The 23,433-nt window shown below is 35.4% G+C and overlaps 4 protein-coding genes and 1 non-coding gene across 7 annotated transcripts in view; 4 read left to right on the top strand and 1 right to left on the bottom strand.

Annotated features, from left to right (window-relative positions):
* LOC109047541 (protein phosphatase 1 regulatory subunit 29-like) overlaps positions 1–23,433 on the top strand; it is a 905,211-nt gene that overhangs the window by 530,540 nt on the left and 351,238 nt on the right. The gene's annotated exons all lie outside the window — the stretch shown is intronic.
* Positions 1–23,433, top strand: part of LOC109046565 (beta-1,3-N-acetylglucosaminyltransferase manic fringe) — a 788,629-nt gene that overhangs the window by 543,720 nt on the left and 221,476 nt on the right. The gene's annotated exons all lie outside the window — the stretch shown is intronic.
* On the bottom strand, positions 11,075–11,987 carry LOC109046631. The gene is made up of 3 exons (XR_006153269.1): positions 11,954–11,987; positions 11,705–11,758; positions 11,075–11,594 (listed from the first exon to the last, which is right to left on the bottom strand). It is a non-coding gene; the product is annotated as an uncharacterized LOC109046631 (transcript).
* LOC109046630 (39S ribosomal protein L54, mitochondrial-like) lies at positions 12,645–14,205 on the top strand. The gene is made up of 3 exons (XM_019064390.2): positions 12,645–12,829; positions 13,055–13,211; positions 13,779–14,205. Exons 1-3 carry the CDS (start codon positions 12,709–12,711, stop codon positions 13,909–13,911), a joined length of 411 nt encoding a protein of 136 aa, XP_018919935.1. The 5' UTR covers positions 12,645–12,708; the 3' UTR covers positions 13,912–14,205.
* On the top strand, positions 14,342–23,006 carry LOC109046628 (mucosa-associated lymphoid tissue lymphoma translocation protein 1 homolog). 2 transcript variants are annotated; one of them, XM_042712421.1, is made up of 18 exons: positions 14,342–14,601; positions 14,711–14,765; positions 15,404–15,555; positions 15,650–15,816; positions 15,972–16,102; positions 16,236–16,386; positions 16,466–16,653; positions 16,735–16,831; positions 16,933–16,977; positions 17,061–17,102; positions 17,195–17,398; positions 17,524–17,701; positions 17,789–17,863; positions 17,940–18,067; positions 18,229–18,378; positions 18,490–18,647; positions 18,817–18,954; positions 22,379–23,006. In XM_042712421.1, the coding sequence occupies exons 3-18, from the start codon at positions 15,419–15,421 to the stop codon at positions 22,808–22,810; spliced, it is 2,421 nt and encodes an 806-aa protein (XP_042568355.1). In that variant the 5' UTR covers positions 14,342–14,601; positions 14,711–14,765; positions 15,404–15,418; the 3' UTR covers positions 22,811–23,006. The 2 variants fall into 2 exon arrangements, with proteins under 2 accessions (XP_042568355.1, XP_018919934.1); XM_019064389.2 differs by having other exon boundaries at positions 14,342–14,765.

Below are 23,433 nucleotides of genomic sequence, written 5' to 3'. Positions count from 1 at the left end.
TGACCTCTACAGGACTGTTTTGATTATTGCATGTTATTCCAAAGGCTTCTTTTGCAGTTTTTCTTCACAGATATTGGACATTAGGTGTCCAAACATTTTAATGCTAAGACTTTCCTACTAAAAAACAAAGCGAGATATAAAATGCTATTGTCTTACGTGTGGGCAACCCGGAGTTGGGAAACTCAAAACGTGTCTCACTATAATCCCCTCATTACTCTGAAGTATCAGACAAGGCGTTTACTGAAAGCTCTTCATCTTTGTGAAGAAACATGGCTATCTATGCATGTGTGCTACAGCCGCATTGACCACAAGCACCTCACATACCGAAGTGAGCCGCTGAGATTAGATAACCACACAATACCTGGGGGAAACGTCTGCTTGACAAAGTTCTACTCAAACAATCACAATGCCAGTATCAGACAGGCAAACACTGGGTCCTGACTTCTGAGATTTCTTCAGTGGTGCCCCTCGGGGAATATTTTAACAAGTTCAATGTGTCAAGTGCAACTTCGACTGCTTTAAAGGAACGGTTCACCAAATTTTAGTTTTCAATATTGGATATTTAATTGCATAATTATTTCACCTGTTTTTACATTTAGATTGGCTTTAATGCCGATTAATATCCATTTTCCAAGCTGTATATAATGTTTTTTTTTTATTTTTTTTTTATTATTTTTTTTTTTATTGCTTGTTGAACAACAAATATAAAAAAAAACATTTTTTAAAGTGGTGAGGGTGTTAACACAAAAAGAAGAAAAAAAAAACCCCATAAAAAATACATATTAACTATACATGTATATATAAAACCAACATATAAATGAAAATAAAATAATGAAAAGTAAAAATTAAATAAAAGGCCTTACTAAATCACAATAACTTAAATATACCAAATAAATACACAGTTTTTACAGCTTTTTTGTTTGTACTCTCCTTAATGGTGGTATATAAATTAATGATGTTGTGATGCCCAAATTCACTTGCATTATGTAAAACTAGCATTTAAAATGATTTTAGTTGTTAGTTTTTATTATTATTATTTATTTATTTAGATTAAAAAAAAAAATCTAAGTAGGTTTTATTAATTTTAATGGTCAATGATACACTTTTTTTTGCTTGTTTTTTTTTTTTTTTTTTTTTTGCTTGTTTTGTTTTGTTTCTCCTCAAATTTTTGGGCTTTGCAGATACTTTTCCATATAATGTTTTTAATTTATAAGATTTTTAATGTCTTAGTCGTCACAACACTCACATTTGACTGTGTGTTATAATGTAGTGATGCATAAATGCACTTACATTCCTTTTACAATGAATGAATTAAATAAAATATTAATACTTTTTCATAAATTGTAATGTTTCAATTGATTGGTTATCAGCCATAACATTTCTTTGGCATTTTTCCTCTACTTTTAGGTGCTTTGCAGTTTTTATTTGCAGATTTTAGTTGTTAGTGTTTAATTTATATTCATTTAGATTTTATGATTAATAAATGCATTTTCTTGTTACAATTCATTGGTTAATGCTCATTTTTGGTGCTTCACAACTGTTTGTAAGGAAAATATGCATGTGCTATAGCTATAAATAGCTTTAAATTTTCTTTATTTCCTTTTTCGCAGAAATCATAATAAAATATTATTTTGGAATGACATGAAGGTGAGCAAATCACCAAATGATAATTTTTCACTTCAACACAAAGTGCTGAAACTAAACTCTTCAAACTGGTCATAAATTCTATTATATTATAGTAGAAGGACATGCAGTTTGTTAGCAGTACCATGTGTAGAAGATGAACTAGGTGAACTCACACAGAAACTTGCTAATTTTGACCCCTTTGTGTCTGGACAGTAGCACTCTCCCGTTCATTGTGTCCTGTCCTTATTTTGTGTCCAGAGAAGAGCCTGGCAGACAGTAGCTTCAAGCCACTTCCTCAACCACATTCCAGCACTGCTAAATACGCCACTTCAGAGCGCAGGAGGTGACATCAACTGAATGCGGACTGCTGACCTCAGCTCCTGAAATAGCCCACTATGGTAAGCTGGAAGGAAAGGCGCTTGTAGGTCATTTTCCCCCAATTCATCCTTACATATTTCAGCTTGGATTCTTTCTGACTAAAGCAAACCCATTTACTATTGCACGATTCACCCATACAGAAAATATTTTTATTAGGGAAAAAATAATGCGTTATGAATAATCCACAGATTATCTTGCTTATGATTTCTTTGTTATGTATTATATCTTGGCTAGGCCATGGCTGGCAGACTAATGCTTTTGGACACAATGTAAATTGCAGTGGAAGGATAGATTGGGGACAATCAGAACATTATTTTGGATCCAAAACATATGTAAATAAGAAATTAGCGTGTTTCAGCACCTCCTCAGAGCCCAGAGCAACAATCAATCTCTCAGCAATCAAGCCAAAATGAAACAAGGCCCAGATGGAGCTGAGCAACCAGGCCATTCATCATGTAATTAAATTCCAAACATGTCATTAGCAGAGACAATAGCTAGAAGTGTCAAAACAAGCCAACTTCTATACCTTTAAATACACTTAAATGCAACATCTTGTGGTGTTAACTAGTTAATATGAAATTTGAAATAGAAACATTTTGTAAGCGGAATTTTGATATTTTTAGATCAGTTGCTTTTTTGTTTTATTGTCAATACTGTGTTTTTTAGTTATTTTATAATATTTTTTATTTATTTATTTTTATTTTTTTTTTTTTGTTTGTTTTAAGGCCTACCATTTCAAGACCATCAAACCACCTTTCTCTACCTTAAGTTATCATTAGCAGGATAACCTTTGGGATTAATTATAGGTAACATAAGCTCATTGGAAATGCGTTCCTCTACCTAAACTTTAGCAAAACATGAAAAACATACCTATACATACAATTTGCTTCAGTGTCCAGCTGAAATGAACACTAGGGGCAGCAAAAAGACTGAAAGCTTTTATAAAAGTTTTATTCCGTTTCACATAAATTATTTACCAAAGACTTATTTCCACGCGGTTCCTTACACAATAATATGTTATGACCCTCAAAACACTTATCATAGTACATGATTTGTAAAGGAATGCAGTTAAATCACAACCAGCTCCATGTGTATGGCTTTTCAAGCATAGTAAACTTGCTCGGTAGCTCACCAGGTACAGCATTATACAAGTCATAATAAAACAGCAAAGTGTACTTGGTTTGGATTTAAATGATATGGTTGCTTCAGCAAATGTGTTTTATCTCACATTTTGTTAATACTGTTGGTTAGGTTTAGGCTAGAGTTTACAACATTTTCAAACAAGATGAACTAGCGTTCCTGTGGCTCAGTGGTAGAGCATTGTGTTAGCAGCGCAAAAGGTTGTGTGTTCGATTCCCAGGAAACGCATGTTAGGTAAAAAAAATGTTAGGCTGAATGCACTGTAAGTCAAGGAGTATGTTGTGTGTTAGTTTTCCAGGAAACATTTGTTAGGTGAATAAAATGTTAAAAGATCAATTGCCAGATTCATGTTCATCTATTTCGGATAAAACTGAAAGTGTTTTTTATCACCACTAAACATTTCACTTTTTAATAAATTGTCATTGAATATGCAAGAAGCAATGTAATCTCTTTTAAGCGAAATGTTGGCACAATCCGCCTGGGTTCATTTTAGGATAGACATGGGACTTTCCGTTTTTCGAAGCAAGCATATCCAGATGTATACATTAGTATCTGCATTCTCATGCTCACTAGCAGGCTAATTAAGTCTAGCAGATACAGTAACCACATTTTCTTACCTAGCTAACCATGTAACCACGTCTAGAGATTTTTTAACATATGCAGGACATGCAGTGCTCTTATTTTGTATCATCTTATAATCATACTTGAGGACATGTTTAACAAGATCTGCTGGTAAGAGCTGGGAGGGAACAGCTGTATTGAGTTTCAGGCTTTAGTTTCGAGCCAAGTCGTTAGCATTATCTGCATTGGGATCTGGAGACCAGCGGTCGAGGTGAACCTGATGTCCGGCCCAGGCGCAAACAATGGGCCACGTGCGCATGTTTTCCATTGGATTTGTCACAGCGAGAACAAACCAGCTGTTGGAGGAGAGCATGTGGGGAAGGTTATAATAGATCAAGTGTGCAGCGTTTGCCGTGTAACAATAACAATGAAAGTTTGCCATTAGGTTTTAATAGTGTTGTAGTGTGGAGGATTATGTGTTGACAGTTAGCCATTCTCTTATATGCTAAAGGATATCTGGCTCTCGTTTGCTTATAAAATATGTGTGTTTGAGAACAATTAAGGGCATATGTGGACGCTAATGCTATGGAGATTTTAGAAACAACTTCATTTTATACTCATATATCCATCATGTTCATAGAATTACATCAGTTATTGGGTACATTTCTTATAGATGATTTTAAACTAGGCAATTTTCCTCATGTGTCTAGACAATGGGTCTAAATTGCTGTTTCCTCTTTCCCAAAGGATCCTCTAAAATGACTGTCTGCTGAGCCATCAAACAATCCGTCTTCCTGAAGGGGTTGCGAGACTAGAACATTAAAAAGGGTAAAATAGGATGGTGTAGCGTTCAGGGGGTTTGTAGCTGTAATTTGTAGGTAGAGTGTAGGAGCCTCAACTAGATGATGGAGGAAGGTTTGTAATTTGGCCCCGTACCACAATCCTCCCCCCAACCCAGTACAAAGCTTTTTATGGGGAAAATGAGGGATGGGTCAGAAATGCACATGGAGAATGATGATATTTTGTGTTTGCATTAAAGCATTTTGATATGTTTGCTATTTGCATAAATGCTGTAAGGTCACAGTTAAAGCAATTAGAATTCTGTCATTATGCTGTAAGGTCACAGTTAAAGCAATTAGAATTCTGTCATTACTGGCTTCTTTTCAGAATAAGCTCCAAAAATGACAAAAAGGAAACAGCAATAAACAGTTTTGTGTGCACTATATTTTAAATTGAAGCTGTTACAGTTATGTAAGGAACACGACAGTAATCCGATTTATGAATGAATCAATTCAATTTGTGATTAGTTATTCAGTCACAGATTGGTGAACGGATTAGGGTCCATTATTCTGTTCAAAAATCTGATTTGGTTATTGATCTGGTTCTTGACTCAGTAAACCAATGATTCGTTTGCATTAGTTAGTTAACAGTGAATAAAAACAATGACCGCATTTGAATATTTAGATAATTCTGTCATTATTTACTCACCTGCATACCTATTCTTTTAACAACTTTAACAAGAATCGTTCCGGAAAACATGAAAAAATAGACCTATTAGATTTTGTCTGTTCTTCAAGGGACCGTACAACTTCAGACAACTTAAAAAATAAAGTGCACAAGTCATATGAATTATGTGTATGGTGTTTTTTGGTTATTTTCAGAGATAAACAGTTTGTGGGAAAGATCTCCAGTTCTTAACCCACTGCTGGGACCAGATCAGTGAATTGATTCAGTGAGTTAACAAATCAGTTCAACTTTTGAAGAAACTGTTCAATTCACGAATGAACCACTCAGTCAGTTTTGTTAACTGGATTAGGGGTTCATTGAAAAGAACCTGTTGAAATGAACGATTTGTTCATTGATCTGTTTCTTGAGTTTAATCTTCTAAAAGATTCGGTTGCAGTGTTTACTTTGCAGTGAATTAACAATTAGTCCGAATTAGATTTTTAGCATGACCTTTCACTTTAATACAAACAACCTGAAGCTCTGGCTCAGGAAAACCTGTTATTCTTTTAAAGATTTAGATTTTGCACCAGACTGCGACAAAATCAGCATAGCGCAGCTGACTACAATATTAAATCAAGTTCTGTCCGCCTCAAGCTCCTCTAGGTCTGTGAAAGATTTGAAAACATGTGGCGGTTGTCCTCGTTTTTATTGAATTAGTGCCGACAGTAAATCAAAAACAATTTAAGCCATAAGCTGTTGTTTGATTGTTGCTTGTTTGCCATAAATTGAAGAACGATAACTTTAATTGCTTTGCTTTTATGCCTGCCAATGTAAAATAACTTTTCACTGAGCGTTTTCTCATATGTGCATTATCATATCACAATTTCAGCAATGCTGAGGCATGAAACTGGAACATAAACATTGAGTCGTGTGTTTGGAGTCCCACAGGGCAGCACAACGTTCGTCATCAATGACCCTTAAGCTGTAAAGTTCAATACTATTGGCAGGCAGTTCCATCTGCCTGAAAAGGCTCACAATATTACGCCCTTATTCCCTCCGAGCTTTCTGCATTTTCTCTCCATTGTTTTCTTCGCTTGATGGTTATTGCAAGAGATAACATCAAAGTCTGCTTTTTGAGTGTTTTCTTTTTCTGCAACCATTTGGTCTCTTCGATACAGTCCTGACCTCTCTCGCTCGCTGTCACAGGGTGAACGTCGACTCTGGTTATGAATTATGTCCATAACTCACCAGGACTTCCCGCTCTGGTCACTTAAATCAACTTTTATCAAAGTTAGACACTGACAGGAATTCAACTGGGATTAGTTTGTCGGCGAAAAAAAAAAAAGAGCAATAACAAGCAGAGACTGAAGTGTCAGCAGTCCATCTAGTGTGCTGTCCTACTTAACATAATTAAAATGGAAGAAATGTCGGTGTATCAAATTTTATTTATAATTAAATAATAATTGTATTATTTTAATTATTTGTTCATATTTATTGGATATCAGTTAATAATACATTTACATATAAATCTAGTATTTTAAAACAAAATAAAATTATTTTTAATAATTATTTATTACTTTATTATAAAATTAAAACAATATATTATCTGTAAATAATACTTTTATGAATAAATGAATTTTTACATTTTGTATTTATTACAAAATTACACTTATTTATGATTTATTGCTTTATTTTATAATAAATGAATAAATGCACTAAATAATTATTAGTAAAGAATATGTTATAAATAAATGTATTTTTATGAATATTATTATGTTCATAATTATTACTTTTGATTTTAGAATTGATTAAATACATTGATTTTTAATCAGCAAATTCATAAACAAATGTATTTATAAATCATGTTATGTATACCAAAATAACACATTGATTATTTTAATCATTATTTATTCATTTATAATAAATTAATAAATGCATTATCAGTAAATACATTTATAAAGAAATGTTATCTATAGCAAAATAACACCTTGTTTTTAATAATGTTACTTCATAATGAATTAAAAAATGCATTTATTCATCAGTAAATAATATATTTATAAATAAATATAATTTTTTAATAATCATTTATTATTTTATAATACATTAAAAATGCATTATTTATCAGTGAATAATAAATGTATACATACATTTATTTATAAATGTGTTATTTATAACAAAATAATATTTATTATTTTTAATACGTATATATTAGATTGTTTTTATAATAATAGTTTATTTACTGATGTGGATCCTGCTCTGAAGCCCTTCTGTTTTTCATTGAGGCTCGTATCTCAGTTACAGCACTTTCATTATGTCTGTGGGTTCGAGCTCTGTGTTTAGCCCATGTGGCCTGTACAGGCAGCACGCTCATGATTACAGACCATCTTGGGTGATGAGTTTTGTGGGCTCATCGGGGGTTAAGACTGATCCTTGAATTGCAAAAGTGGGACAGTACAAGTGCCCCCTTCAACCCCAAAAGAATAGTATGCTAAAAAAGTCAGCAAAACTTAATGTATAACAGCATTTTATGGATTTTTACATCAGTTGTGAAGGTAACAAACAGCATGGGTTGTACAAATTGAAGCACATATGCACTTCTCTCTACTTTTAAACTGAAAAATGAAAAAAAAAAGGTGAAAACCGTTTATTGGGTGCTTAAATGAAACCTGGCAGCTTCTAATGGGAATTTCCATTGTGACATTCTAAACAGTTATAATTTAGACAGTTGCATAATTTAGTAATAACTGAAATAATTGCAAGCTGCCTTTAGCTCTTTGATGCATTTAATTGAACTGAAAATGAAAAAGCCACAAACTGTACTAGCCGAAAGCTAACCTATGTATTAAATCTTAAAGATAAGACGAGCACAATATAAGACAAAGAGTTACATCAGCATAGCAGTTGAACCTTATGAAGTCCGATGTTAGATAACATAAATACATTCTCATCAGAACCATATGTGACACTATTGCAGTGTCACAGACCCAGAGAATCCACGGCAACGCTAATTTATGACTAGCGTCTAATTAAGGTGCAGCGTCTGGGGTTTTGTGGATATTGGCTCTGGGGAGGTTTAGTGCACGGAAAACCTAAAATAAACAACACTAAAATAAAGCAACACAAATTATGCAATTGATATATTTATATATTACAACAGTAATTTATGACTAGATTCTAATTAAAGTGTAGTGTCTGAGGTTTTGTAAATATATGACTCAAGGCGAAATGTAGTAAAAAAAAAAAATTTTAATCAAATAAATTAATATTTAATATTTTGAATTTTGAACGTACTGCACTTAAAGTATGCTCAGAAACCCCAATAAGAAGTGCATTACAATAATCAATGCAAGAGGTGACAAAAATATTAATTAACTTTTCTGCAGCATGGGGCAAAATTCTGCAATATCTCTTAGATAAAAAAAAAAAAAGAAGAATTTTAACAATGCTTTGTATGTGAGGGTCAAATATCAATGAGGAATCAAAGATCATTCCTAGATTTCTTAATTTGCTCTGGAATTCAAGTACAGAGCCATCAATGAAAAGAGGACTTTGGTCAAACCTACTGAGTTGATGAGGAGAACCAGTAAGCAGTACCTCAATCTTATGTCCATTTAAGCACAGAAAATTATTAGCCATCCATGATTTTATCTCAGAGAAACATTTAGTGAACAATGAGACAGCCTCACTCTGACTATGTTTACAATGAATATACATTTGTGTCGTCGGCCTAAAAGTGATACTTGATACACATTTCGTATCAAAAGATAACCAATCAGGAATAAATAAAGACTAAAAAGTAAGGGTCTTACAAATTGAGCCCTGGGGGATGCCAGTAGAAAACTGACCCAATATCATCTACCTATTATTCCCCTAAAACAACAAACTGTCTGTGTACGGTCATATAACAACATGCTACATATATATTATATATATAAATATATTATATATATATATTTATCAAAAATTATATTCATACTATTTTAAATGATTTAGTACACTAATATAAGGTAAGCCATAGACACTGTAATACCTGTATAATATCAGGTTTTTTTTTAGATATAAAAAAATATATAAATTACAACATGTTCAGTTATTATGGTCAATTTTACTAATATACTACACGTATATCTATCTATCTATCTATCTGCAAATGCTATTTCTTTCTCTATATATTTAAATGTTATAATTAGATAACAACATGCTACATAGGGCCTATGATTATATGTATTAAATGAAGCGTAAATAGGCTCGGTTTTTTAGTTTATCAATTTTATTGGTTTTCATATTATTTCATTCAGATTTTTATGCACTACATCACCCGAAAGCGCAAGCCACAGACTGGTAGACTGCACATTAATGAGAAAACACAAATTCAGTTTTTTGAGATTTAAAAAAAAAGTAAAAAAGAACCCCTGTTCTGATTCCACGCAAGCGATTGTTTGGTGTGAGTTGATTATGTTATGATATTTAATTTCTCAATTAGAAGAAACTAAAAGAAATGAAGCAAGTCACTGACCACGGGTGAATAAAAGAAAAAGAAAAAGACTAAAGACACGACTGAAAGGTAAAACACGTGATTGCATGAAAAAGCCACTTGGCTTCAGTTCAGTCACAACCAATCCAACAGCGCCTTCTGCAGGTAGACTTGTGTTGCAACATGATTTTTGGGCCATACAGCATCATATAGCGTTTTTCTGCTATTAGACTTCGATTGTACATCTTAATATAATATAATATAAAATAAAGTTACTAAAGATCATCAGTATAAAGGATAATCAATATAATTAGCATAGAGGATTGTGTGGTAATAATTTTTTTGTACAATTTCTGATGCGAACCCATACCATGTAGCTGTTGAAAAGCTCCGGACAAATTTTTTATATTGCCGACCCACGCTTAAGCATCATAAATGTGAGAAGATCCTTGGTGAAATGAGATTTAGATTGACTGTTTAGCTTTACCTAAAAACATCGATAAAGCTGAAAAAGGCCCTTTGTTGCTCTGCAATGTGACTAGACTCAGACTAGTGAATTTTCGCAATTAGATGTTTAAAACGTTGTAAATTCAGACTAGTTTAGCTTTATTCAGTAGTCATTTGTTTAGGTGATGATGGAGGTTTGAAGGCTATGAGGGTTGGTTGTTTAAGAAAGTTTCCAGATCTTTGGACTGATGGAATGAAATCCCCTCCAGCGTATTGACTTGAGTAAATATTTTTTTTTTTTTTTTTTTTGCAAATTCAAGAACCAGCTCTTGATGTTACGAACTCATTGTATTTTTTTTTTTTTTTTTTTTTTTAAATTCATAACTTCATGTTTTGGGCCATACAGCATCACCAGTGAGCTGAAGCTGAAGCCCTTCTCTTGTATCTGTCCAGTGCAGTGCATCCATTTTTTTTTTTTTTTTTTTACTGCAGTGTTGGGTGTAATGCATTCCAAAGTAATTAATTACTGTAATTGAATTACTTTTGTCTTGAAAAAGTAAGGGATTACTCTTAATTTGTTTGTAATTCAATTAGTTACTTCTGATGTGATTGCATTAAATACTGTGTAGACTATAGAACAAGTCTATATAAACAGTGGATTTAACATCAAAACATAACATCTGATGTTAAAATGTCAATGGAGCCTCCCTTTAAATGCTTTAGTTAGTTTCATATTTATTTGAAAAAAAAAAAAATTAAATAGCAGTTTCATGTCTATTCTTGTATCGTTCAGCTGGTGGAGGATGATATGGGATTTAGAAAGTAATTAGTTATAAATAATCGATAATTTTTATGGAGTAAATGCTACAGTAATCTAATTACACTGCTAAATATGTAATTAGGAGCTATTAATTAATTTTTTAGAGTAACTTACACAACACTGACCCACTGTTGTAGATTTGTGAGCTCCTAGCATGCATTGCAGCATGAATAAATGATGCGGTTATTTTGTGCTGTTTGCTGACTTTTTTTATGATTTTATGCACAGAAGAAAGCAAGTCATACAGGATTGCAGCAGCATGAGGGTGAGTAAATGACTTACGAGACATGATTATACTTTGGCTAAAGATCTCAAATGGACAAAACTAGACTTAACCAGACAATTAACCTGTTTATCAAGCTTCAGTTCACCGTCAAAGACGAGACCCAGATTCTTTTACACTTGATATAACATAGGGGGCAAGAGAATTAAAAGTTACCATAGGTACAATAAACAAAACCCAATCAAAATCTTAAATAGTTTAACCAAAAGCTACAAAACATAATCTCAATATACAGTGAATAATTTTAATACAACCCAAATGGAAATGACTTTGTTGCAGAGTAAGCAAGAAGCATGTACGGTAACATCATGGCAGCTGATTTTGCTCTGAATGCACCCAGTCGAAAATATTTATTTCGTCCAGCTGACTTTGGGAATGTCGTAATGCTCTGTCAGTGCGTCCAGGTGTCTGTTGAAATCCTGTAACACACAAAAGAGATGTTATTCACACACACACACACACACACACACACACACACAAAACAGGTTACCTATAATATGAATATCAACATTAGCAGTGACAGACTTACCTCAACTCTTCTCTTGTGTGTTTTGGAGGCCTTCTTTAAAATTCTTTCCATTTGCTATTACAAAGTTACAAAGTGAGAATGATATTTTACAACCCAATAGCAAGTCAAACCGTAATTTCAGTCAGTAAAAAAGACAAATTAGAAGTTACGTAATTTCATTACTCAGCATTTGAAATAATCACAGAAAGTCAATTAATTACGTAATGATCTTGTCTTCTATGTCACATGAATAACAGAAAAATGAATAACACTTTTCTCTTGTAGTTTTTTGTATTGTATTTTTTCTGGTGTAATTTTTTTCTGGTTTAATTTTATTGGTTTATTCTTTGTTCGTTCCTTCTTCGTTTTGACTGGTCAAAATCTGCTCCTCCTTGTCCTTCTTCTTTTTCCTGTGGAAAAAAAAGCAAAAAGTAAATTACACTCAATCACTTAGTTGTATTATATAACGCGCACAACAACACTGAGCTAGCATAACAGCTAACGGCTGCCGTGAAGGCAATGGCAACATTTTCCCACAACACAGCTATAAAAATATATATATATCTAGGTAAGCATTAAGATAAAACAAATACATACTTTTTACTTGCTACAGAGACTCCTTTCAGTTTTAAAGAGCCCTTTTGAACCGAGTTGTACTCCGACATGTTAGCTAGCTTCTCTGCATCAACCAGCTTTCGTCCGAACTGATGATGTTTATTTAATAGCCTCGGCTTTACTGCCCTCTAGAGGGTATGCGTGACTGGTTTAGCGCAATGATGTGGATTTACTTTTATTTATTTCATATTTTGCACCTTCGTGGTTCAGATTGTGTAACACTGTATGTTTACAAATTATTATTGTGCTGCTTGATATAGAGCGCTATTGGAAACTGTGATGTTTGTGCCAACAGGGCTCCATTTTGGATCTAGACTGTGTGCGTAAAGTGCGCATGCGTGTTGCGGTTTCACCCGGAAGGACGTACATGTACAGTTCAGACAGCATGGTGGAAGATCTGAAGAGGCACAATGGCACATAGCGTACTTCATTGCTTTAAGAGGATGAACTTGCCTGTTCTTAATGCTTGTAACGATCTTTTTATTAATACTCTACGGGTTCAGTCCCGTAGTTATGCTAGTAAGAAACCAGGTAAGGTGTGTTTTGTACTCAGTTTTTATTTGTATCCATTCAATGTCAACATTACCCTGCAACTTCTGACCTTGTGAATTTTTGTCTAATATTATATTATATAATGTCTTTATTTTTGTTTTTATTTATATTGTTTTATAATCATATTTCATATGACATTTTTACATTAAAATATGTAAATAGCTATTTTTTATGAACTATTATTCATGTTTTTTTTTTTTTTAGTTACCAAAGGCAAAGGTAAAGGAATGGTAAAGGAAGTTTTTAAGGGTCCAGAAGTATGTAAGGATCCAGTGAGACTTTGCACTCATGCAATTGGAGCCAACATCTTTAAACAAGGCGAGGATCCTCTTATTAAACCCAAGGAGGAATACCCAGAATGGTATGATGGTGTATTTTACTTTGTGCTTTTATAATGCATTTATTTATGGAAGCTTGTTTACGCACAGAATAATAATAATAATAATAATAATATATATATATATATATATATATATATATATATATATATATATATATATATATATATATATATATATATTGCAATTTTTGTATCTCACAATTCAGACTTTTTTTATATCTCACAATTCCAAATTCTAAACGTGTAATTGCGAGTTTACATCTCACAGTTTTTTTTTTTTTTAATAATTCTGAGTTTACATTTTTCAATTTAGTTTACATCTCACAATTCTGCTTTTTGTTTCCACTACCGAATAAAAAATAAAAAGGTAATTGTGAATTTTTATGTTGGAGTTGCAAGTGTATATCTTAAAATTCAGACTTTTATTCTCTCAATTGCAAGGGAAAAATGTCAGAATTATGAGATAAAAATTCAAAATTGCCTTTTTTTTTTCATTATTATCCAGTGGTGAAAACAATATTTCAAATTTACTGCATCTCAAGCTAGAAAAATACCATGCTTGTATCTCAAGTTGTCCTATACCTTCAGGTTGTTTGAGTTGGATCTCGGTCCACCCAAAAAACTCAACGAACTGGAACCAGACAGTCGGGAATATTGGAAGCTTTTAAGGAAGGAGCATATTTGGAGACATAATAAACTGCATAAAGGCAAAAAGATGTAGAGACTTTGGACATAATCATGCGTCTTTGGGAGCAAGGCCTGGGTGAACCTTTGCCTTCCCAGCATTCACAGTGGACATTACCTGAGGCGCACTTCAGATATGGAGAAGTTTATCTTCTTTTCCAGTGTAACGAACAAATCAGTGCTGACAAAGATAAGCAAACTTTCAGTTTTGCTGATGTGCTGGTACTATGTCTGAGGATCAAGTGGATGTATTTTTGTTGTCATTCTTTGTATTATTGTGTTGTTTTTCTCACTTCGGTCACATAAAATAAAAATAAAAATAATTCTAATGCGCAATGTCAAAGTGTATTTTCTTTCACATAAAATAAAAATAAAAATAATTCTAATTGTCAATGTGTATTTTCTTCCACAAGTTGGTAATTTTGGAGTTCTTTAATTATACAAAATTAATTCATCTGTTTGTCTGTCTGTATATTTGGCCAAGTTATGTGAGGTTACGGGTCACACCTCTTCTTCAACAGGAGTGACTCGTCGACATGAAGATGGCTTGCTGCTATAGGTCGAGAGAAGGTGAAAGTAAAAAGCTCATGCTGCGCGTGGTGCCAGTGCATGCAAATACATGTTAGAAAGAGGAACTGCTGACTGAAAAAAAGACAGAACTCCTGCGGATGTTTACCATACTGATTTGCCGAGTCTGATAAGCATTAGTCGCAGTAACTGATCCAAAGTGAGTTAAACGGATATTTAGTGACCGATTATTGATAATCAGAGTGCGTACAGTGAGATCATATTTCATTAAATAATAATATTTGTGCTGCGGTCGCTTGACAACTTAGGTTTTATGAAGCCGGGATAAACTCACTTCCTGGAGTCTGAATTACCGTATAACAGGTAAGTGTTTTTGTCAAGTTAAATTGAATTAAACAACAGCTTTTCATTTGATATATTTCATTTTGCAAGATGAAATCGAACATTATATTAGTTTACATACTGATCTGTGATCTAACTGCAATAATGTCGATCTTTTCTCATGTGACAGTTTTGATCAATTACCTCTTTGGTTGGTAATTTAAATTTATTTTTCCTAAACCATTGACAAATGTTTCGTATATAGAAAAATATAGAGTGCATTAGGTTCCGCATTTTCATGTTACTAATATAGGCTACGTTGGGTCTTTTAATACAGGAACAAAGTCAGCGGTAATATAAAACTCGTATTCTAGTTTTTGTGTGTGTGTTTATTTAGTGTTTTTAATATGATTGAAAAAAAGAGAAAAAATAATAGTAATATAGGTTTGTAACAATAGCAAATATTCTTAGATGATAAAAAAGAGAAGTCTTTTACACAAGTCTAGATAAAAACACGTGTTCATGTGTACAGAAATGTAATTTTCATATTCAAGTTGATTTAAAAAAAAATAGGCACCAACATTTTGTTGAATAACTGAAAACTAAATCGTACATCTTGAAAAAAAAAAAACTGTCTGACGATTTTTTTTTAAATAAACCTCTTGTCATTTATTTCTCAGATCATTTACCAAGTTATGGGGGACAAGAATTTGGGTGTAGAAACCCTGAGCGAGGCAACGCTAAACAGACTTGGTTACATGCTAGACAATCTAGAGTGTGGTTGGAAACAGCTGGCAAAGGCAGTGGCCGAACAGCCACAGTTCTGCTATAGGTAGGACATATATAGACTCAATTGTTTGAAATAACTAACCGATACTGTGCAAGGGTGTGACCGATTCACAAGTACAGGATCTACTTTTTTGTAGTGACAAAGAGCTGACTGACTGCTCACTCAAAGTGCTAAGTCCACATGGCAGTCCTGGCCGATACCTGCTTGCCCTCCTTGCAGATAGAGGGTGCACCTTGGCTTTCCTGCTTCAATGCCTGAAGAAAATCGAGCACAGAGAGGCTGTTGGGTTTCTCACTACACATGGTAGCTAAATACATATACAAAATGATTATGATCTAATCTAGAACAGTTCCTCCATCCTCACTGTGGTGTGCCTTTGTGGTTAGAGTTTTGGTTTGGTAACCCAAGCAGAAGAGGGTGAGTCATATCACTCAGGTGTTATTTGTTTTGTTGGGTAGTGATGGAGCAGATTGACATCACACTCCAGCCACAGAGTCAGCGGGTACCAGAAAGAAGTCCCGTGGTTCTGAGCTGCAGAGCAGTCGGACCTGTGGACCTCACCTACCAGTGGTTCAAGGGCAAAGATGAGGTCTGGTGCACTAAATTTGTAACTGAACCTATTGGATATTAAATGAACCTACTTAATATTACCCTAAGTCTAAACCTACTGAATATTACCCTAAGAATATTAACCTAAGTCTGGTTCTTAATGTTCTCGGTAGGTGCCAAGAGGCAATGGCCCAGAGCTGGTGCTGAATCCTGTTAGTCTGGCTCAACAGGGCCCCTACATCTGCCGTGTAAGTTCTGGGGACAAGTACGTCTTCTCCAACTGGGCTCATGTACGTCTAGTGAGGTCTGGAGGCGCAAGTGCAGGCATGTGAAGATTTCACTTTAAGCTGAGTCTGAAATTAATCACATTTCCTTCATCACTGATAAATTACGTCAATTGCAGGTTCCAGCAGTGACTACTTCCCTTCGTCAGCTAGTGGGGTGTATATAACTCGGCAACCTAGGCCTCAAGTGTTGATGGAGGGAGACACTCTCTATCTTGAATGCACTGCTCAGGCCAATCCGCCTCCCCAGTTCCAATGGTATCTTAACAAACAGCCAATGCCAAACTGTACTAGAAGCATCTTAAAGGTACTAATCAAAGTCTCACAGTTGAATGTGTAGAGTAATTCACTTGAATTTACTTGGGCATCTATATGTGCTTGTCCTCAGATTCCATGCATAACCACAGCAGACAGAGGTACATATTACTGCAAGGTTTACAACCTCTATCATGAAGCGTGGAGTGATCAGGTCCAAGTTAACATCGGTAAGACGGCAAGACAAAATTATTTATAATCATCCCCTTGAATATAAATGAAATAAATAGATAAAAGACTTTTCTTTATAGCATGGCCTGTTTTCACTCAGGTCCTGGTTCATTTTCTGATGCCTCATGGGAAGCGCCTAAAGTAGGTAAGCACAATCTGTTTAATTGTTTGAATTTAACACATCTACTGATGCTTTCTTGTCACTCACATGCACCTTATGTTTTACAGGTGTTTCTGATGCAGGTCCAAGGCAAATGGGTGATTGTTGCGGTAAGTGATAAGCAGAAGTGTGGTGGTTACTCTTGGCATTTATTGTATTCGGAGGATCTGCTATGTCAATCTTGTCACTTCAAAAATTATAGCCACTGATAAGGTAGCACTGCTTATTGGGAACATGAACTACCTGCATCACCGGCAGCTGAGAGCTCCCATGGCAGATGTGCATGAGCTGACAAACCTTCTACGCCAGTTAGACTTTAAAGTCGTCTCTCTGCTGGACCTCAACTGGCAGGAGATGCATAGTGCTGTTACTGAGTTCTTGCTGCTGTTGGATCGAGGTGTTTATGGTTAGTTCTTTGTTGCATCATTTAGACTTCTACAACTATAGAATGTTAGGCCAATTTCTAAGTTCTATACATCCTGATTGTTTGTTTATTAAAAACATTTGGATCATTTCATCCATGTCCACCAGGGCTGTTGTACTTTGCTGGTCATGGCTATGAAAACTATGGGAACAGTTTCATGGTACCCATCGATGCGCCAGCCTCTTATACGTTCAAGCACTGCCTCTGGGTGCAGGATGTGTTACAGCGCATGCAAGAGCGCCAGACGGGACTTAATGTCTTTCTATTGGACATGTGTCGGAAACGGTGCAGTTTGATTCATGAGTGTATCAGTTCTGAATTATTGTGCATAAAATTGTACTTGAAACTGACTCAGTTGTGTTGTTCATTCAGAAACCCAAATGACGAGAGCATCCCACAACCTGGCCCCTTGAGAGTGACAGCAAACATAGTGTTTGGCTATGCCACGTAAGTCTAATGCAATGACAGTACATTTTATTGACATCTAGAAATTGTGATTACAATCTTCACATTCTGGATTCAGGTGTGTTGATGCCGAAGCTTTTGAAGTAAATAAAGACGATCTCTCTAATGGAATCTTCATGAGCTTCCTTAAGAAAAGACTGATGGAGCCAGAGAAGGTCACGGTCATACTTGACAAAGTAGCTGAAGGTTTGGGATTAATGTTCAAATCATTTTTGGTATTGACATTTTGTTGTAACAAAATGTGCAATTAAATTTAAGTCACATCTACATCATAGGATCCTATAAAAAAAAAAACTGATTACAGCAAGTGTGACCACATAGTTTTACAGAGTCAGTGTCCATTGCAGACATGGGAAGGTGTGAAATCACTCGTGGTCGGCAGGCTCTAGAGCTGCGCAGCAATCTCTCGGAGCGTCGTGCCCTGACAGACAGCATTCAGGCTCCAGCATGCCAAGTCACAGCATCAACGCGAAACTTACAGTGGGCCATCGCTCATGGTTCGACCTTTTCATAATAAAACCCTTTTAGTTTGTATCCTTAAGCAAAGCACTTCGGATATAGATAAAATTATGATATACATAATGACGATTGTGTGTGAATTGTTCCAGTCCTCCCAGAGAGCTGCTGTCTTCAGTTCGAATGCGGTGTCAAGGTACAGCTAGGTTTTGCTGCAGAGTTCTCCAATATCATGATCATCTACTCTCGGATATTGGAGACTCCTAAAGACATTGTGTCCTGCTCTGTTCAGCTCTCTGATTTTACAGAGGTAAACTGACTTTCTTGATCAGCAAAGAATGTATTGAATTAGTCCTGAGAAAATATAACAAAGATGTATCATTAATTGCTTTCCTATTAATTAAATACATTGACTTTTCATGGCCTGCTTTAACTTGGTGTATCTTTTGTAGTCAGTTTTGACAATGATATAATTTCAGGGTCCTGAAGTAGACCTGAAGCACAGCAATCAGGAGAGTCTTCTTGAGGCTGGTAGCTTACTACTGTCCATGGATGATCTACTGCCTCTGGAACAGCCTCAGCTCTTCACTCGTATTAGTGCCCTGCAAAGGCTCAAGGTACAGTATGTGCACAGTATAATACAGGAGTTGGTCAAAATGAGGGAACACCTGGAAATAGGCAATATATTTTGTTATTAAAGGAATACTCCACCCCAAAATGAAAATTTTGTCATTAATCACTTACCCCCATGTCGTTGCAAACCCGTAAAAGCTACGTTCGTCTTCGGAACACAATTTAAGATATTTTGGATGAAAACCAGGAGGCCTGTGACTGTCCCATAGACTGCCAAATAAATAACAGTGTCCTCTGTTTCTCTCCATATCACCGTATGCTGCATGCTCTTCTGTATCATCCACGCCACAAGGATGTGCTGTTTCTACGTGTATTTAGCTTTGATTTGAAAGAAAACAGTGCATCCTGTGGCGCGGATGATACAGAAGAGCAAACGCAGCATATGGTGATATGGAGAGACACAGAGGAGACTGTTGACAAAGGAATTGTTGAATAAAGTCGTTATTTTTGTTTTCTTCGCTTACAAATAGTGTTCCAGTCACTTCATATAACCCAGATTGCACGTCTGATGGCAGATGGAGTATTCTGATGATGACTTTCATACCTTTTATGGACCTTGAAACTGTTATTTACTTGGCAGTCTATAGGACAGTCACAGGCCTCCCGGTTTCCATCCAAAATATCTTAAATCTTGTTCCGAAGACGAACGAAGCTTTTGCTTTCATACCTTTTATGGACCTTGACTTTTTCCTCTTCTCCCTTCCTCAGGTTTGGAACGACATTGGAACGACACAAGTGATTAATTACAAAATTTTCATTTTGGGGTGGAGTATCCCTTTAAAGGTAGGGTAGGTGATTTCAGAAGCAATAACAAGCTAGCTTTGAAAGCAAGATCCCACCTTCCCTGCATAATCACTCTGCAAAGCCATGGCTCCTCCAAAACATGAATGTGCTCAGGCAGTCCAGAGGCTAACCAGCGACACAATGAGAGACAGTGTTGGTTGAGAGTTGAATGCAATGCTGTTAGATTACCTATTGTCTCATTTACCGGTGAGAAAACATTACAGTACAAAGTGTATAATATTACAGTAATAATGCCTTCCAATCTTGCTCTGTCTGCAATCTTGAAGGTGTTTTACCACTATTTGCCTTTAATACAGCTTCCATCCTTCTTAGAATAGATTCATACGACTTTTGAAGTGTCTCTAGTGGAATGTCATCTATCAGCCCCTTATTTCAGAGATCTTGAAGAAGGGAATCTGCTTCTCATTCTTCTCTCCAAACTGTTCACAGTGGTTTGGTAATATTCAAGTCAGGTTATTTTCAGGTGATTTGTCTGGCCAGGGCAGATGTTGAAGTTTTAACATCAGGTTTAAGATCACACCATTAGTATTGGTGATTAAAATTTTAGCAGGTACATGACTTTCATTGATGTTGGCTTTGTAAAGTTCTCTGTGGTCAGTTTTTGTGGAATCTGGGTATTTAAGGTGACTGTTGAGGCTTGCTGTCATTTTGCAGCAGTAGTTCTTCATAGTTTTCGACGGCCCATATTATCCACTTTTCGGTTTTCACCTGCTACACTTCTTTGTTGATAAAGTCTTGTCATGCTTTGTGTATGTAGTCATTATTGTGAAGACTGTTGTTCCTAAAACACTGAACAAATTGGGATGTTAAGGTTACGGATGTTCCTGCTAAACAGGCTTCAATTGTTGTTCTTGGAAGTCTGACAAATCACTTCACTGAGTGCTTGTACTAAACACTGAAAAGATAAATAAAAGATAATCAACCTTTGTTTTTTCACTCTGGCCTAAACAAATTTTATTAACCTGTATAATAATGGGTGTTCACAATATTTTGTCCAATCCCTGTATATTTAATGTATTACTTATAACCAGGGGCGGTTCTAGGGTGAGTGGAGATCCGGGGCTTAGCCCAGAAAAATCCATGTATGTGACTTTTTATTTTAATAAATCAGAAAGATTTACCTTGTTTAAAATATACAAAAACAAAATTTAAAACATTTTATTTAAAGTTTTCCCTTGTATCCTGACACATATGCTGATGTTGTGTCTCTATCTCGCTTTTTTTTTTTGTCTCGTCTCTCAGTTTTCTTTTCTTTTCCAATCAAGCTGACTGGGCTACACTGTCCTGGTAGAACACTAAGAAGCAAACAGTAAGCAGTGCACTGACATACTCTTACTCTACAAAGATATACGGTCAAAGGACTTTATCTCTGTGTTTATGCATTACAGTAAAACAGAAGTTATTCAGTCTGGCAGATAAAACCCTACCCTCTACTGAAGTCTGTGTCATCATTCATATCCTCCATGTGTCCTGTTCAGCTGTTTTGTAAGCTCAAGCCTACACTGAAAGCTCTTTCCAGTTGGAGAAACTTGCACTTGTTAATGTGTCTTTTGCTGTTTCGGATATGATTCAAAGAGACGACAAGAAAAGCAGAATGCAGAATTTCTGGATACGGAATACTCAAGCCACTGAAATGCATCCTTCACACATACAAAAAATATTTATCTCGAGAAAAAAAATTAGAATGGTACTTTGCCACTCCCGGTGGCGGTAAGCACTGCCTTAATGAGTGAGTCGGTCAGTCATTTAATCGATGGATTGTTCGAAAAAAGATGATTCATTCAGAAAAAAGTAAGCAACTGTTTTTATGAATGGGTCAGTGTGAATCATTGATTCAAGCAATATTCAGTCACCGCTGTGTGTTTGCTGCAGAGCACAACAACATGCTTTGTTTGGAACCATTTCCTTTGCGAAATGTGTCTTTTTTATTATCTTGTTTATTGAAATTGTTGCCCTGACACGAAAAGTCCTGCCACAGACCGTGCTAAACAAACATTATAACCGCTCTTCTGGGTGTGTGTGTCCTAAAGACTGTGCTGCGCAACCGTTAAGTGTTAGAGTTCAAAATGTAACGTTAATCAGACAACAATTTAAAACCGAAAAAGAAATATAAATACTATGATTAAAGTTACAGATACCTGAACAAGTGTTGGTTATTCTTTTGAAGAATTTTCAAATATCCATTTTAATTTTTCAAATAAATTGATCTAGTAAAATACTACACGCCAACAAATGGCTCCAAAAGATCTCATATCATTGGCTGGATCGTACAGACGCTCATCGATGGTTGGCCAGTTTACATTGTCAGTCAAAGCACTAGACTCAGTGTGTGGCGGTTTTTGTCGGGTGTGAATGACAACGCGTAAATTGACAGACACTGTAGACGTGAGAGTCGAGAGAAATATTATTTATTTATTTAATTAAATTCTAATATAAATGACTTTATTGGGCATGAAAAAACTCAATTGATGCAGTTGGTGGTACTCATTGATGCATGTTGGTAATAAAAACATTCGGGGCTTTACTGAAAACATTCGGGGCTCCAGCCCCCTTAGCCCACCCCTAACGCCGCCCCTGCTGGCATATCTTACTTTCCCCTTGCAGAAAGAGCTCTCGTTTACTGTTTGTCTACACTACAAGTATACTAATCTGGATGAAGAGGTCTTGGAAGAGCAAAGAGTCAGTGTAGGCAAACCATTAGTGTCAAAACTCAACCTCCACGAGCCACGACTCTCTCACACCTCCTCCTCTGACCGACAAAACTCCAGTATAATGGAGTCTTCATCCTTCAGTGAAAGCTTCAGAGCTAACCTGCCCGACTTAAACCCTTCCTCCATCAGATCTGCATCTACATCATGGTCCTGCTATCAAGGACCCATGGAATCACCCACATTTTCTAGCCTAAAAAATGAACCAGAGGAAACCATATGTCCTGAGTACTTTGAATCCGAAGAACCTCCCGCCATCAAGAGTTTGCCTAGCGCCTCTTCTCAGGAGCTCCCATTTAAATTTAGCAACTTACCAAATTCCATTTAGCAGGAAAGTGTTCAAAGCTGTGCATCTTGGATGCTACAGTGTATGTTACCACAGTGTGATTTTTTTATATTTCACCCTGACTGCCATGTTACAGAAGCTTGTGAATGTAATGTAACTGAGAAAGTTGGTATACCCTTACAGCTTACAGTATCCTATTGTTGATACATTTGCCAGTGCATTAAATTATCATAATTTTTTTGTTGTTGTTGTTTTTTTTTTTTTTTTTTTTTTCATTAAACTACACCACAAGTGATTCTGTCTGTGGTAATGATTGTAACGCATCAATCACTTAAATTTCATCATGCTAAACAAAATACATATCTAGCATGTCATATACACTATGTTTTTACCCTCTAAAACATATCAGTACCCACTATGTTAGGTGACCTTGACTGACACGCAATGTGTAATTATAATATGCTCTTTTACTCACTAAAAGACCAACGCCAAGTAACATTATTTTTGGAAAGTCAGGCAAATGTTATAAAGTTCATGCACTCCTTTCAAAATGTCCTTAAATATTACCATCACATAAGCTAATGTAAAATTTTATTAATAACTGACTAAATAGACTATTTTTGTCTAATATTCGATTTCCATTCCTACCTGTAATGCATCTTATT

This window comes from Cyprinus carpio, chromosome A22, assembly GCF_018340385.1.
Source record: "Cyprinus carpio isolate SPL01 chromosome A22, ASM1834038v1, whole genome shotgun sequence".
Lineage (NCBI taxonomy): Eukaryota > Metazoa > Chordata > Actinopteri > Cypriniformes > Cyprinidae > Cyprinus > Cyprinus carpio.
This window is presented reverse-complemented; position numbering and strand designations above follow the sequence as displayed.